Below are 16,833 nucleotides of genomic sequence, written 5' to 3' on the forward strand. Positions count from 1 at the left end.
CGGGTTTGGTTCCGAGGACAACTCCAGACTAACACTCTAAATCCGCAAAATAGAGATACACTACGTAGGCATATGGTACTCCACGGCCCGACAGCCCCGCCAACTCGCGTGGCACAAGCCTGCGTCCCATGCCACCGGACCAAGACAAGATGCGATGGTCAGCAACCAATTTGTTCAACATGCAACGACAAGGGCAGATCGTGCGAATGGCCGCAACCGCGCGGTGGTGGTAAACAACAAATGGTTGGATCGTCACCCTCCCCCAGTTCAGGCCTGTTGGCTGCATGCATGGCGCCTCCGAATCCCGTCATCCTATCGACCCCCTTGACGACAACGGGCATATCGCCCACCGGCTTGCTTACGCACGCGACTATGCCACCGGCGCCGATGACGATGAACGACACCTTCGACTTCGCACCTGGTTCGATGCTGGATGATGGGATGAGGTTGCAGCTACAGAGCGTCTACTTTGACCAGTTCCATCCACAATGGCCGATGCTACACCGCGAGACTTTCGAGTCGACGTTACAACCCAAGTTATTGATGCAAGCCGTGATTACTGTTGGTTTGTGGTTTTCTTCAGCACCGGGGTCGAAAGACCTCGCCGTCAGATTCCATGATCACCTGCTCGCAGAGGTGGGCAACAGAATTGTAAGTAATCCATCTGGCCTTGGGTCCGTACGAACAGTACAACTCGACACCCAAGTGCGAAAGACCCGAGACAAGATGGGAGAGTACCAAACTAATACTGGTATCTGTAGCTCGAGCTCCTAGAACAATCGAGACAAGGCTTGCTCTCCCCACGGCTAGACTTGCTACCCATATTCCAAGCAATGCTGATTTCGACAATCTTGGTCCCGTATCGAGCAGACAAAACAATGGAGAATGTGATGATGACACATTCCATGCTGCTAGAAACGTTTAAGGCTACCGGAATATACGATCAGGCGAAGATTAACGCGGCCTCGCATCTTTGCGGAACCAGTGGATATCCGTGGGTTTTCCGGGAATCATATCAGCGGTACGTTGGAACTTGAAAGTGTCTCCCATCGGCAACAGTTCAGGGAAGCAACGTCGGATCAAGTTCGTTGTAACCTAGGAAGATTCATCTGTAATTTTCCAGCACGGAGAATTGTGTATTGAAAGTGGGCGTTTTCTTTCTTCATTTGCATCGAACTCCAGTCGCGCACGTTCGGGGCCAATGCTAACGAAATTCCACAACAGTCTCGCAGTTTTCCAGTTCAAACTTCATTTGATTCTTCAAGCCGTTTTCATTACAATATACCCCGCTTTACGAATATCCCGAAACGCAGAACCAGCCATGCTCCGAGTCAAGGTGCCGATGCCCTTGATGATGTGGGACGGCCCGGCTGCACAGTGGTTTGGCATGATACCGACAGATCCAGAACTGCTCGACGACGGCGACGACGATGTGCTGGTTATCAGCAAAATGTGCGATAAGGCGATCATGATGATGGACAACAAGCCACTTCTCCCGCTACTTTCGTGGGACCGGTGCCTGGGCATGGCCATCTGGTGTTGGTGTATGAAGCACTCGGAAAGCGATAGGGACTTCATAGAGAACATCAAGCCATTTGTACTGGAGCCGTTAAAAGGCACAGGAGTAAATTACGGTCATAGCTAGCATTGAATAGAAAAGACGAACAGTATATGAATCCTTCTCTACGTGACAACCGTGCATATTCTCGGGTGCTGCAGTGCGAGGCACCAGACAGAGCTGAAGGGACATAGTTCACGTGACAGTCGAGCCTTTTCTCAGAGCCTTGTCGAATTTGGCACAAGTGTCCTTTTAGGAAAAGCGGCTAAGGTCTCTCCCACACGTTCTTTTCTCGGCTCCCGCATGGCGTTCGCCCAGGGGCATGGTGTGCCGGTGGGATAACGGCAAATTTTGCATGGCTGGGCATCGTTTAGCATGGGTGTGACGGAATGGATTATCAAGAAGAGGGGTCTGGAGCTTTCGACCGGAATATGTGGGATACAGCCAGAAGTCAAATTCCACGTCAATTGTCAAGTGTCAACTCAATTTCATCAAGCAGACGTAACTGCACTTCTCGAACAACAACTCAACTGCAAAGAAAATAAATCATAGACTCTGATATCCTCAATCAGTTCCAAACATGGGCGATACCGTCAACTGGACCCGCGTTCTCCAACTCGTCAATGTGGTTGGAGCCGCGCATCTCGCAGGTGAGGGGGAAAAGATGTCCGTACAGAGCGAATGGCTTTCAGAGACTGACACAAGCATTTCAGGATATCACTGGGCAAGCGACCAAATCGCAATGCACAACATTCTTCAACTCCGGGACAAGGACATCATAACTCAGCAGTGGTTCCGTGGCTGGGACTTCGGCCGGGTGTACGGCCCCGCTATGGTGATCGGCACCGCCTCCGTGTTTGGCTTCCTTGCTTGGAAAGGTGGGTCTCCGATACCCGTCTACATCCACTTTCCCCGGCTCCGCTCTGGCGGAACCTTAAATCGGAATACGAAGCTGTCGTATTCTTACCCGACAAGAGCTAATATTTCGCGTTTTTCGGATAGATGGCACTCAAAGCCCGAGCTTCATTTACAACCTCGCCGCGTCGGTGCTCATGGGATTCGTTGGGCCCTACACCCAGATTCGCGTCTTTCCCGTCAACGACAAACTCCTTGCCGAACACGATCGCATCGTCAAGGGAGGCAAAAAGGCAGATGAGCAGGCCAAGGGCGCCAGCTACGAGGAAGTGCGGCAGTGGGCCGTCGACTGGAAGAGATTGGACTTGCACCGGCAAATGCTTGCCTTCTCTGCCGTTGTGGCTGGTCTAATCGCGGCCCTGAGAACGTGAGAAGTGTTTACATCGAAATCCTGAGCTAGGATACTAATTGCTGCCGGTCGTGCATAACTGTCGTACATGAGAATAGCCACACAAACTTTCATTTGTCTCAAGGTTTCAACTCATGTATTCATACAAGAACTTGTCTATGTTGTACATATCTGCCGGCAATGCATGCTACTTGAAATGCTTTGATATCGGAAAATTTCAACGAAGAAAACACAATATTTGTTAGTTGGCGCTGAGAAGACTGGAGATTAGGCCTTGCCGACCTCATTGACCACAGTCTTCATCGCCAAGCTGTCGGCACCCTCGAACTTGCCCAGGGACTGCCAATTGAACTTCTCATTTGACTTCGTGGTGGCCGTCATAGTAACGTTAATGTTGACGTCGATCTTGAATTGCAGGAAGGTAGCAGCTGCGACGCAATCGGTTCGGGCAGGGCAGTTGAGCTGGAAGGTGGCAGCTTGGGTATGAGTCTCGCCCGTCATCTCCTGCTCGTCCTACATGACTGTTAGATCGATGGATCGTTAATAAGTATTCAGTGATGGACCTACCGTGGACTCGGTCAACGACCAAGAAGCGGTGCCAGAAGCCTTGCCTTCTGAAAGCAGCGGGATGCCGACCTTACTCTCGACGGTCGTCGAAGCTCCGACGGTGTAAGCGGAGCCAGTCGTGATTGTGTAGGACCTCGTAGTGGCGGAAGTGGTGGTCAAGACTTTTATAATCATGTCAGCGCCAAGCATTGTGCCATCTTTGAAGAGGCCTCTTACGAATTTGCTGCTGAATGCTCGAGTTTCTGTTGTCAAGCATTTGAGACGCAACGGTCAAAGAGCTCCCCTTTCCTGCATCCTTGATGTTGCTGACAAAGCCATCATACGTGATGTTGCTGACGCTGATGGAGGCAAGGTCATCCAGGTAGCTGATCACAAGCCCGTCAATAGCAGAGGTATCTGAGCAAGCACTGCCACTGACGCGAGCAATGATGCCAGAGCCGGTGGAAAGCTCATATGACGTCTTGCCGTCGGCGTTGGCCGCCTTCATGGTTCTCACTCGGCTGTTCAAACCGTTATCGATGGCAAAGTCGAAGCCAAAAAGTTCGTAAGTGGGGTCGCCAGAGTGAAGGGTCATCTTAGAGATGCGCTCGTTTCCCTCGAGGTTGAAACCTTGAAGGTTGGCATTGGTGGTCTAAGACAATGTCAGAATGTCTGGCTTCAGGCTGCAATTACAAAAGTATTACATATGACAAGGCCACTTACACCAGGAGCAATGGAATGAGATTGCCCGGAGACATCAGTGATGTTCAGGGTCGCAATGGTGGTATCCGCCATGCCGAACATCATGCTTACAAACGGGCCATCGAAAGAGAAGGGCTTGCAGTTGGCATTGCCAATGCTCGTCGTAGCGGTGATGTTCACCTCCCGAAAAGCACCATTGACACTGTTTCCCACCAGGAGGCTTCCCTGGCGACGTTGAAGGCCGGTCGGGCTGGCAAGTGCTGTACCGGCCAGAATTGAGAGTGCGAAAGCCTTGATCGACATGATTTTGGACAGCGGATATTCGTCGATAATTGAAACGAAAGTGATAAAGCTTCAAGCTTTGGGCGAAAGAATGAATGAAGTTGGAATGCACTTGGCTGAAAGGAACGAAGAATGCGATAGTGAAAGGAATGAAATCGTGATGAGCTACAGCAACTCATCGTTCAGTTGGAAGATGGCGAGTTTATACAAACATGTCCATGATCAATAATCATCCATCAACCTCTCGCGCTTAATCTAGCGGCCCGCAGGCTATCCTGAATATCTCCCCTCACGTTTCTGGGATGTTTTCCGTCACTATAAACTAGTCATGCCGTTGCATTCTTTCCATATTTCTATATCGGTCTCAGATGTTGGGGTGTCCTGACATCAGCACGAGGAACAGTAGCTATCCTGCCAAGCGATCAATGGTTCGTCCGAACCCGAAAACGATAATTCCTATACCGCGCCCTACGTTTCCGCCTAGTGACAAATCACAAGCAACTTGAGTCATGAAAACCACACTTCATTTTCTATGCCCCATATTTTCAACTACGCCTTAGCATGCGCAGAGCAAGCCCCTGATGTCTAGACACGCTTCGGCTCGTAAGACGACCAATTAGACGAGATAATGCTGATTGCGGTCCCAGTCTGGTGATCTCATCCTTCTCTATTTTCAGAGCACAAGTCTTGTTAGTCGTGCTAAATGGTTGCGAAGGTTCTGGCTGACTATCCACACCTCCGCACCAACTCCTCCATGTGTACATGGCACCTGTATGGCGCCTTCGGCTGGTGGAAACGGGCCCTTGTGATATTCATCACTATGAAACAGGCGCTCAAGTATAAGTGTCTGTTGGTTCACGGAGACTCCGAGTAGTAAAATCAGATCATAGCTGACGATACCTAATAACAATCATCGACCAGTGTACATACAGCTTGAGAAGATAGCGCCTAAGTAGTCTGCTGCTAACAGCATGAAAACAGATACGTGTTTATATCATTAATCTTCACGTTGTATGTTCATAGAAGTTGATGATCTGCGTATTGATGGAGCCACTCAGGGGCTGTGAGAGACTCGAGATGCTTGTGGTTATTGCAATGATATGTATCATGCGAATGCGATGAACATCATGACATCGATTCTAGATGAGCAAAGCGGCTCCTGACGAGGCGTTTCAGTCAGAATGTCAAGGTCACATTTTCAGTGAGTGGGTGTGGAGCTGGGTTGATCGCTTCGGTTCGCGCCAGCCTTAGCTTCCCAGCGGAGAAGCTCCGCGGCGGGAACGGCGGCTGTGATGCCGCTAAAGATCCGTCTCCGTGCCGGAAGAGCGTCCATCCCGTTCCCCTTAATGTGTGGGCCCATACAAACTCGGGAGTTTATTACAATCTCTCGAATAATTATATATAACTCTTTCACGTCAACCGCGAGGAATGAGTTTTATTTCTATAACTCACACCCCCCTTTCGGTCATTCAGGAGTGATATACGACATGAGTAAACGCTTGACTGCGACACAACAGCTATCGATTTATTTGTTCTTAACGGTTCATTCGTCTGTTCTTACCCCAAGGTGGAGTGGCCAGACCAGACCAGACCAGATCCAGGAATATCAATGAACGGGCTCAATACTGCCGTGCAGCTGCGCATTATCCAACGTGGCCATAGTCATTTTAGCAACCTGCTGGCAGACAAGCAATCATGACCAAAAGCTTTAACTGATCAATCTATGTTCAATGATAAATCATGCTCGATAACCTAGGTTTTACAGTGAGCTAGCTCTTGAAGATCTAAGTCCCTTGCCAAGGCCTAGGGAGATCTCTGCATCATTTTGCTCATGTATTCAGGTATTATACGCTAGATCAAATCAAGCAGTCAATCGTGCTATTCCCACAAAGAAGGGGAAGAAAAATCAAATCAAATTAAGCCGTGTTATCCAGCTTAAGTTTTGTTTCACTCACCTTCTGCGATGTTGACCTGAGTTATACAGCTCGTTTCCCAAAACAGGGAGGCTCTCGAGTTTCAAAGCCCAGTATGTCATGGAACTATAACAACATAGCCTAACGATTCAGCGACGTATGAAAAGTTCCACGGTTATTTGAACTGCTTGAAGTATCTGGAAATCTCATGTTGCGTACCCGGCACCGGCACATCACTTGGTGACGGCTCGGAAGTCTGGACGTTTAGTTTGTATATAAATCCCAGTCTTGCTCGGTTGAGTTATGCTGGTTTCTGACAGGCGAAAGAATTTGCCCAAACTCTGTTGTTTTGCATTGCTCTCGTGAAGACACAGGACCCCCATCAACATTTAATCACATCAATTAGTCCTCAAAGTTGGCTCACTGGCACCCCTGCACTCACCTGACTCTCGTTTCTGAGCAGAATGTTAGATATTCATTTCTTTACCAGATTTAGAAATGTCATGTCTCGGCCCAAGTGTGTGAGAGCAACATGAACAAATTTATGGAGATATAACTGAAGAATGTCAACAGAGGTTGCTACGTCTCCGCGACATCATCGATACCGGTGGCATTACTGACAACGCCAAAATCAGCGAGTGTATGATAGGGTTTTGAAAATCGTGAGTACATGTATCGCTGAAGCTTTGACGACAGAAAGCAAAGCTTTCATAATTCGTGTCGGCTTAAAGCGAGGCGCTCGCGTTTGGGTTCACGTAAGCTGTGGAGTTGAACACAAGATTAAGTTTGCCCCTGATTTCAAGCCAGTTGGAAGAACTGCATCATTTATGTTGAGGTAATGCCGCCCGGTCTCGTGCCAATACTGTCCGGGTTGGTCTATGTATGGTGGAGTGCTCCCTTCATGGTTGCTTTTCGTCACGACTGGTTTTGAGAGAGCCGCGGAACTCTCATGAAATGACAATCTCGTCTTACTTAAAGCAACTTTCAAATAACTGAGAAAGCGTATTCAATGATATATGTAATGAAAAGAGTAATATTTCATCTCTTTCTCATTCAAACCAGGACAGCTACGTGATCGGATAATTGACTTCCCTGCCCGACATCCAGTTCGTCTCATTCTACCGCCGTCTAGGTTTCAGAGGTTTCAAAATCTCTCAAGTCAGCAGAAGCCTATACATCTCTCCGACTCAGACTCTGCTGGCTGTGCTTGACAAGTTGGTGTCAGTGGTGGTTGTGATTCAGGGACGTCACAACCAGGATCGAGTTGAGACTCTCGAACCCTAGTTCGAATCGGACTAATCTCTGCAGAGATCCGGGATCAATATGAGCTCAACTGGGTTGAGTCATTAAGAGACCTACACTTCAATAGTATAAAAGGAAGGGCTCAGGCAGGCGGAAATTCCTTCAGTCCTACTGCTACAGCTCGAATTCATTGCCCAAAGGCCTACCAATCACAATCAATCTCGTCATCAAATCAACCAATTTAATCTCGAGTCGACAACTTCAAACAACCAAGTCATTGCAATTATTAAGTCTCAAGAAACCACTGTCAAGATGAAGTTCCCAACCTTTGCCTCCGCCCTGGTTCTCTTCGCAGGACTTGTGGTAGCCAATCCAGCAGCGTCGGGTGAACTGGTATGGTTACTTTCCAGGGCCGTTTATCTTCGAACATTTTGGTATTTGGACCACAAACTAACGATTCTTGCTCCTATGCAACAGATCAGTCGTCAAAGCTGTTCCTGTTGCGTCAATGACGTCAGCGTTCTGGCTTCATGCAATGGCTGCTGTGTCACTTCATCCTCGCTTGGCACCTCTTGTGCCGGGAAGGCCTGTGGAACTTAGATACTGGGGACTTGAATTGGCTTCGACGTACGTAAGTTGAGCCGTCAAGTGGCTTCATACTCTAGTAGGAATGTAGTCGAAAGACACGTCGCACTTGACTTCTGGTTGAGTTTATAGACACCCTGAGTTTCAAAGAATTTGATCAAATGAGACCCCTTCCGCACTAAAAGTGATACTCAATAGAATTCTTCTCGAGTCAATTGAATATTTGGTCTTCCAGGTTCTACAATGGACTTCAACAATATAGGTATATCTACACTGGAATAAAACGGCTTGCTTCACGATGCCCGCTACGCTGTCTCAATGCTAGATTACCACAGCCAGCTTCAAAACGACTTCTCAAAGCTTCGGCGTAATCTTGATGCCCAACTCCTTTGCAATGATATCGGCCGCCTTCTCGCCCACCACGAACGCTGTGTTGTTGGTGTTAGCGCCCACGTTCTCAGGGCAAATACTCAAATCCACAAGCTTCAGCTTCTCCACGCCGTACACACTCAGACTTGAGTCCACCACACCCTTGTCTGCCCTTGGCGCCATCTTGGCCGTGCCAAGGGAGTGCCAAGTCGTGTTGACATTCTCTCTCACAAACTGCTCGATTGCCTTGTCATCCTCAGCGGAATACTCCAGATTGGTCACGTTCTTGTACGTGTCTGCCGACACATCCTCAATAATAGCAGCCTTTGACCCAGCTGGAAAGGCAGGGTGACCGCCGGCCACCTCGCCGCGGTAGAATGGGGTGCGGCGTGCTACCTCACGCCCGTGCTTGTACGCCCAGATGTGCTTCTTAAGGTCGATATCGTCTGGATCAGAGAGAAATCCAGTATTGAAGTCAACAGGGTCCGAGATGGAAGGACCCGTGATGTGGATGCTGCCACGAGAATAGGGGTAGGCGGTGTAGTTAGCACCAGTCGTATACTGGCCTACTGGAATAGCTGAGTGATCGCCGAGATATCTGGTTGCCGTTAGTTGCCAACCTGATTCTCTATAGTGCTCGCTTTACATACCCGTGAAGGAAACCGCTGAGCATGAGCGGTCTGTTAGGGTCTTTCTTGAAGTCCTTGTTCCAAGCCTTGCGGAACTCGGGGCCCAATCTGTCCACTTCCTCCTCGGCAGGACGGATCTTACCGATGACATCGACTCCATTCCAGCCAAGCATCTTATGTTTTTGCGCTATCGCATCTTCGTGGCTGATGCGTCCACTGAATAGTTCATCGAGCGTCTCCTCCTTCTTCAACGCCGTCTTGTAGGGGTACAAGATGAGATGGTGATCCTGGTAGTCATGGCCGACACCGGGTAGGTCGGAAACCAGCGGGACACCTGCCTTTTCAAGCACGCTCTTGGCGCCAACGCCTGATCTCTCGAGGACTCCGGGCGTACCACATGCGCCGCAAGAGACCACAACCAGCTTTCTCGCTTTCACTGTCTGGACGGGGTGCCTTGTCGTGTTCAGCACGGCCTGATAATCCGGGTTCGGGGTGTACTCGACGCCCACGGCACGCTTATGCTCATCAAACAACACCCTCACGACCTTGGACTCGACCAAAACGTGGAGATTTGGATGCTTTCCGTCCTCAAGAAGAGGGTGCAAGAACGTGTGCGCAGAGTCCTGTCTCTTACCATCGAGTGAGACATATCGCATCCAGCGTTCGTAACCATTGTTCGCTTCGAGGTTCTGCAGGTCACGGATTTCAGGGTATCCTAGATGCTTTGCTGCGGCGAGGATCTCGTCTTCGGCACCGGGAACACGGAAGCCGCCGGAGGAAATATGTACGGGGCCGGAGTTTCCGTGGTCGGCTGCATCGCCGTTGCCATGGTATGTCTCGAAGCGGTTCAAGTAAGGCCGGAGGTCCTGAGCCGACCAGCCTGGGGTCTTCCAAGAGTCGAAGTCGGATTTCTGGGCGCGGGTGTAGCTGAAGTAGGAATCATGACTCGTTAGTTCGGAGTTTTGTGAAGGAGGGGAGAGTCAGAAGAGTCCGAGCTACCCCAGCTTTTGCTTTCTCGGTTCCAACTACAGCACACATCTAGGGGTAGGAATGAAACGGGTAGCCAACGGCTTGGGTAAGGTGTTGGTGGAGGAGGTGCGGAGTTGGAACCGCGGAAATGCGGAATACGTACAGCATAAAGTTGATGGAGGAGCCGCCACCAAGCATACCCCCTGATGGGACGATGGGGCTGCGGCCGGCCAGTTGGTCGGATTTGTTGCCCTGGTAGAAGATTGCGGTTTTACTTTCGGGAGCCAGATGGTCTAGAAAGAAGGCGGGATGAACGACGTTGGGAACATCGCGATTATTGGTGCCGCCCTCGATCACGAGAATTGAAAGGTCCGGTGCTTGGCCGGCAAGCCGACCGGCAACAACACATGCCGCAGTTCCTCCTGCTTGCTGTCAGTGATCGTTTTAGCAGAGAGCATCATTGATTCATACCTCCTGCGATAATCACATCGACTTCGTCGAGGCCATCGGCCAGTTTCTTGCAGAGGCCCATAGTTGCAAAGGTAAAGACGCAGGTTTGGGTGTGTCGACGAGATGCAGATATGACCGAAGAATTCGGGACGAAGACCGGTGGCGTGAACGCCTGAAGGGTCCTAGGTTTTATACAGTTCCACGTTCACGCATTGAAGAAGCGCGCCCGGCCATGATTGACACACAATTCCGCGTTGCTTCCGCTTGCTGATCTCTTCAAACTGGTTTCCATTGTCCCATTGTTGGGATCGCGTGGCAGCACGATGGCAGCTTCGGGCTGGCAGGTGGCGGACTCGACCCATGCATCGGGTGCGGGGAAGGGTGTTCTTAGGCGAAGCAACTTCCATGTCGTATTTGCGTCGCGTAACATCGTGGAAGCAGCCAAGACGTGAACCTCGTACGCGGTGTCTTAGATAGCGGGACTTGTTAGGCGGGAATGGCCAATAGCGGTCTTCATGTTTGCTACCTAGTTTGACGTGCTTTAGCTTCATGGGTCTGCATGCTCTTCCGGGCCGGACTTGCTTTTCGCTGTGTAGCTGAACTGCAAGTTGGCGTTTAGTTACTGCAGAAATGCGGTGTTGACTAACAGGTTATCGGATGTGAACCCTGGAGTTGGGCAGACTCGCCGAGGAAAGGCGGTTCTGACTCGGCCTGGTCAGAGCTTCACGGGGCGGAATGTGTCATGCTGCCGATGGTCTTCGATGATCGTTGGGGCTGAGGAGAAGTCGGGGGCGGGTGCGGGGATGAGGGGAAAGATGTGGGAGGTTCCCATTCCCGAGACGACTGCCGTTGATCCCCGACGAATGACCTTTCAAAGAGAAACCGAAGTTTTTCCCACTCGAGGATGGCGGGTAAGTAGGCAGGGTCGTATTTGCGGGGAGAACAGGGGGCCTGGTTGTCAAGGAGGTTGCTTGCTGTCGGCATACCGCGGTTCATTGACTGGACGGTGAATGAAGCTATTGAATCTTAGCTAGTTCTCTTTGTCAGCTTGTCTGCAACGTATATGTGCTTGTCGTAAGTTAAAAAGGGACTTTGGTTTTCGACCTCATGTGTTGATGTTGATGTGAGTTGAGATTCAGGGGCCATGACCGCTCATCGTCGCAGGCCTTGGCTGAAGGCCATCAATGCCGAGAGCAATTGAGACAGAACCACAATTAATGACTCATGTATTTTGACGAGGTTAGTTCACTTCAATTGACTTGGACTGCGCTCGAGATGAGCAGAATGAATTCGAAGTCAGATGATAATCGAATCATGAGTGAATTAATGCTAGGCGTGTCTAGTCTTTTGAGGATGATTTTCGGCCTGAATGAAACTGAGCTGTTGTGATCCTTTCCGACAGCACTTATTATAAACTCAAGAAGTTGTTCCAGTACTCCCAATCCAGGTTCCCGTCATCCATGAGCCCGAGGCCGTCCAGGTTCTGCAGATCTGAGACCTGCTCGTCAGCTTCCGCCTCGTTTCTCGCCCTCTCCCGGAGCGACTGGATGAAAGCCGGCGTTTCACACTCTCCCGATCTTGGGTCATGAACCGAAGCCTTCCTTCGAGCCTCCCAGGCTTCCAGTGTCAAGCTCCCTAGCGCTTGAAAGAAACTGTTTTTGCTGTCCTGAAGTAGCTCTGGATACTCGTCATAAAACCGCTCGATCAGCCCCCAAGCCCGATCTACGCGATCTCCTGAACAGCGTCGTCGGAGCTCGCTGATAAGGTAGATATAGGCATCGATGTGGCATTTGGACGTCATGTGCGTGAAAATGTGCGATGAGAACCTGCTGCGTAGACCTTCTTCGGCCAGCTCAACCCATTTCATGGCCAACTCGAAGACCATTTCGTTCTCTTCTCGACTGGTGATCCCGTCTGCTCCATTGGTTGGTGCCCGCCCTCGCGGATGGAAGACTTTGAACCTCATACGAGCGAGGACCAAGTTGGCCATGGAATATGTCTGGGCGTGAAGGGGGATTCTCTTATCCATATGTTGGAGATATTTTGTGTTGTAGATAGCCTCGATCTCGTTGATGGCGTTGCTTTCAACCTCAATCGCGGTTTTGTCTCGAAGACGGCTCTGCGCGATGTGCTCGAAGACCTGAGCAGCCGCGGGCGAGGAACGAATCCAATTGAAGACTTCGTACTTCATCAAGACGCACATCATTTCGGTCGGACCGCTATGCTCGGATGGGGCTTCTGTCATGTCTGGGTGCAAGTCCGTATCATTGACGTTCAGTGGGGGCCGGACGTCGCCGAACTCGTTCTTCGAAGGCGGTGTCCTTGCATCTGGGGTCGTCAGAGCTCGAGTTCGAGCTTCCAGGCCGTACAGCTGCCACCAGAGACGGATGCGCATTTCCCTCTGGAAGAAAGAGATTTTCGGGTCTGGTCGGGTATTGTGCACGCCCATGTTCCTACACAGCTTGAGAGCGGCAGCTGTAAGTGTGGATGCCAACTCCGACTCAGGGTTGGTGAATAGGAATAGCACCAGCGCTTGCACTACTTCGAAATCTCTCGTTGTGAGGAAGTCGGCGTTGACTAGAGCTTGGAAGGCTGCGGTTCGGTAGCGAGTCATCAATGTCGGTCTGGTCTCGTTGAAGGCACCTAGGCAGTCGTCTGGGGACATTGAGGTGACTGAAAGTGCGTAGATGGCAAACATGATAGCTGTCAACGATCTTGGAGCCTTAGAAGGGTCCCAGCTAGCATCTAAGAAGCGCTGTTGCAAAGTTGGAACATGAACAAGTTTCAGAAGCGGGTTGACGTTCTCGACGAATATTTGCCAAAGTCGGTATATGTACCTTGGATCCGGATGTTGTTTCGATAAATCGAGAGACCCAGAAAACATCTGAGGCAATGGTGGCATTGGAGTCAACACGGGATCGTCTCGGTGACATAAGCCATATATCGGTGGGTGTTTTAGCTGTAGCTGTCAGTCATCGACATTTCTGAAAAGGGAGAAGGAATATCAATACCTCTGGACTGAGGGTAGACCACAAGCATCTGAACAAGTGTTAGCATTTCTCGTTAACGATAAAGAGGTGGCAAGTGTACCTTTCCATGTCGTCCATGCTTTGATGAGTCTCCTCTAGCAAACCATTTCCCGAGCCCGGAGTCGTAAGTGCAGGTGTCAAGGGGACGCATTTCACCGGTTCATTCTCTGGAGGCCTCGCTTCCAGCTTGGAGGGAATCCACGTCTGTGAGAGTGGACCGAAGTCGACGTTATGCTTCCGCATCAGGTCTTCATATGCGGCCAATCGACTGAGCAGTTCGTCGTCGGCAGCTCGCTTCCGTGGTCGCCGATGTAGGGCAGGTGCCTCATAGATACACTGAGATTGAGACTTGAGGCAATTGGAACACGGGTTGCCTTTGTCGCATTTCACCTTTCGTCTGGAGCAGATCGAACAGGCTGGCTTCTGGGGTGATGGGGAACCTGAAGCCATGGTTGAAAAGATCTTGACACAGTCCTATTGCTAGAAAGCAAGAACATTGATATCGCCAGAGAGTTCTTTTCAAAAAGATACGGATCATCAGCTCAGAGATTGTTAAGGTGATGAGAGTGTTGGGGCCGGATTCGTTGAAAAAGGAGACACCAGAATTGCAGGCAAGCGACTTCGGGTGATTCGGCCGCCAAAGTGGCTTAGTCTCTGTCGATCTCGGCATCCGACCGCCCAATTACGCTCAGATTTTGGCTGCGCTATTCCTCTTGCGGTCACGAAGGATCATGGTGAGATTGCCCGCCGGCTTTGGCTACAAAGATGTCCGCTATTGTCCCGGTTCTAGATTCTCACTAAAACACGCAGCAGAGGGTCTTTGGTCCGTGGAGATTTTGATAAGATCGAGTCCGACCCGCTCCAGGCTTCAACTACGCTAGCCATATGTTGACTTTTCGGGCCCGAAAAGCCTCAGACAATGGACAATCAACCAATGAGACGGAATACTCATCTGGCCCTCTTCGGGAGGCCAAGTTGAGCCCCCGAAGGTCTTCACCAAGAGATCATCTACCATATTGATAAATACAGCATGTCACCCAGCGCCAAGTCTCTTCTTTCTGGACCACAGCCACCATCGTCTTACAGTCAAAGATCTTTCGCTCTGCTAGCATCCACTTGACATTATCACCCTTGTCGAAAAACTGCATACTCTCCCTGCCTCAAATCATCCCCAATACCACTAGCGATGTTCTTCAAGAAACCCCAACAAACACAAAGTCAGCTTCCAGTTGAGAAGCCCGATGTTTTTTCAACAGGCCGGAACTCGACCGGGGAAGACACGCATACGTCCAAAGATACTGACGAAGAGAGGCGACCCCAGTCAGACGCAGAAGATGGAGTTCAGTACCCTTCCGGACTGAACCTCGCCTTGGTTCTTACGTCGCTCTTCATTAGCATGTTCTTGGTTTCTCTGGTAATTTCCTCTCTTCTCTCTCGCCGGTTGCAACAGTTGACTAATACGGTTTCAATAGGATCGACTTATCATCACGACTGCCATCCCCAAGATTACCGACGAGTTCGATTCCGTAACTGATGTGGGTTGGTACGGCTCTATCTACCTCCTGACAACTTGTGCCTTCCAACTACTATTCGGCAAAGTATACTCTTTCTATAACGTTAAGGCCACTTTCCTAGCCTCTGTGCTCCTCTTCGAAGTTGGGTCTACAATTTGCGGGGCTGCTCCGAACTCAGACGTTTTCATCTTCGGACGAGCTCTCGCAGGAGTAGGATCAGCTGGAATCCTCAGCGGCGTAGTAAGTACCACCCGAATCAGCCCTTTCGCTGCAATGCTTCAGCTTTTTTTTGTTCAATTGCTGACTCGAACTTTCAGATCATCGTTATCGTCCATGTGGTTCCCTTGCACAAACGCCCGCTCTACCAAGGCATGTTTGGCGCCGTCTTCGGTATCGCGTCTATCATCGGGCCTTTGGTTGGAGGAGCCTTCACATCCAAGGTCACTTGGAGATGGTGTTTCTACATCAATCTACCATTTGGAGGAGTGGCTGCTCTGGTCATCATCTTTCTCTTGAGGATCCCAGAGAGGGAGACAACCAAGCTGTCAACCAAAGCCAAATTGGCACAGTTAGATTTCTACGGTACTTCATTGCTTATCCCGGGCACTGTCTGCTTGCTTTTGGCGCTTCAGTGGGGAGGGTTGACTTACCCCGTAAGTTCCATGTTCCGTTCATTGTTTCCCGCCGCCTACTAATGTCTCATGTGCTTGATAGTGGAGCGAAGGACGCATCGTTGCATTGCTTGTCCTCGCCGGTGTTCTGTTGTTGGGCTTTGTTGCTGTCCAGGCTCTTCTGCCCAACACGGCTACCATTCCCCCACGAATCTTTAAGCAGCGCAGCATCCTTGCTGGTGTCTTCACCACATTGTGCATTGGATCGCAGAACATGATCATCAGTGAGTACTATGCTCACCCAGATAATGATGCCTTGGTTTCTGACGTGTTCCAGTCTACTATCTCCCCATCTACTTCCAAGCAATCCAGGGGGTGTCGGCTGTAGAGTCAGGCATTCGCCTACTCCCTCTCGTCTTGGCCATGGTCGTCGCATCTCTTATGACTGGCGCCCTCATCCGTCGGACGGGTTACTTCACACCCTTCTTGATTGCCGGCATCTGCTTCATGAGCATCGGTGCTGGTCTTCTCAACACGCTGCAGATCGACACTCCCAGCTCCAAATGGATTGGATACCAGGTCCTCTATGGCTTTGGTACTGGCTGCGCTTCACAAGTCCCCAATATCGCAGCCCAGGCCGTATTGCCGAAAAAGGATGTCCCCATCGGCATGTCTCTCATGTTCTTCGCCCAGCTTCTCGGAGGTGCCATCTTCATCTCAGTTGGCCAAAATGTCCTCAACAATCAACTACTTGAGCGACTTTCGTCGGTTCCCGGGTTCAGCCCAGCCCTGATTGAGAACAGCGGTGCCACATCGTTGACGAACCTACCGGCCGACGTCAAGACCACTGTTCTGATCGGATACAATGAGTCTCTGCGGGTTGTCTTCCGACTTGGTATGATCCTGACTTGTATTTCTATTCTTGGTGCTTTGGCAATGGAGTGGAAGAGCGTGAAGCAAGGCGCAAATAAGCAGACGGAGAAGATTGGGGTAGATGAGGCGGCCGAGAAGGTTTGAAATAAGACAGCTTCAAGCTGTTAAGCGGATTCCAATCCACGGGCTAAATCTCAACGGCTGTATCCGCCGTGTTGCTCTTAATGTCAAATGTATTCATAGATCTCCTCTCCTTTTTAAACCGCATCTCAATAGATAGTATCCAGCAAAGAGGTT

General features: G+C 50.3%; 5 protein-coding genes across 5 annotated transcripts; 2 read left to right on the forward strand and 3 right to left on the reverse strand.

Moving 5' to 3' along the window:
- Positions 1–240: 240 nt before the first annotated feature.
- Positions 241–2,844, forward strand: CkaCkLH20_10790 (C2H2 type zinc finger domain protein; the record flags this gene model as incomplete). The annotated part of the gene is made up of 6 exons (XM_038893504.1): positions 241–651; positions 762–1,021; positions 1,225–1,538; positions 2,131–2,208; positions 2,272–2,436; positions 2,561–2,844. The coding sequence occupies 6 exons, from the start codon at positions 241–243 to the stop codon at positions 2,842–2,844; spliced, it is 1,512 nt and encodes a 503-aa protein (XP_038741317.1).
- A 245-nt stretch (positions 2,845–3,089) lies between these two features.
- Positions 3,090–4,373, reverse strand: CkaCkLH20_10791 (uncharacterized protein; the record flags this gene model as incomplete). The annotated part of the gene is made up of 4 exons (XM_038893505.1): positions 3,090–3,335; positions 3,390–3,550; positions 3,606–4,020; positions 4,092–4,373. The coding sequence occupies 4 exons, from the start codon at positions 4,371–4,373 to the stop codon at positions 3,090–3,092; spliced, it is 1,104 nt and encodes a 367-aa protein (XP_038741318.1).
- A 4,073-nt stretch (positions 4,374–8,446) lies between these two features.
- CkaCkLH20_10792 (putative alcohol dehydrogenase) lies at positions 8,447–10,591 on the reverse strand (the record flags this gene model as incomplete). The annotated part of the gene is made up of 4 exons (XM_038893506.1): positions 8,447–9,059; positions 9,112–10,017; positions 10,223–10,481; positions 10,531–10,591. 4 exons carry the CDS (start codon positions 10,589–10,591, stop codon positions 8,447–8,449), a joined length of 1,839 nt encoding a protein of 612 aa, XP_038741319.1.
- Positions 10,592–11,917: 1,326 nt separating this feature from the next.
- On the reverse strand, positions 11,918–13,174 carry CkaCkLH20_10793 (C6 transcription factor; the record flags this gene model as incomplete). The annotated part of the gene is made up of 1 exon (XM_038893507.1): positions 11,918–13,174. One exon carries the CDS (start codon positions 13,172–13,174, stop codon positions 11,918–11,920), a length of 1,257 nt encoding a protein of 418 aa, XP_038741320.1.
- A 1,550-nt stretch (positions 13,175–14,724) lies between these two features.
- CkaCkLH20_10794 (uncharacterized protein) lies at positions 14,725–16,680 on the forward strand (the record flags this gene model as incomplete). Its single annotated transcript, XM_038893508.1, has 5 exons — positions 14,725–14,952; positions 15,011–15,292; positions 15,370–15,705; positions 15,767–15,947; positions 16,001–16,680. The coding sequence occupies 5 exons, from the start codon at positions 14,725–14,727 to the stop codon at positions 16,678–16,680; spliced, it is 1,707 nt and encodes a 568-aa protein (XP_038741321.1).
- Between the last annotated feature and the right edge of the window lie 153 nt (positions 16,681–16,833).

This window comes from Colletotrichum karsti, assembly GCF_011947395.1.
Source record: "Colletotrichum karsti strain CkLH20 chromosome Unknown Scaffold42, whole genome shotgun sequence".
Classification (NCBI taxonomy): domain Eukaryota; kingdom Fungi; phylum Ascomycota; class Sordariomycetes; order Glomerellales; family Glomerellaceae; genus Colletotrichum; species Colletotrichum karsti.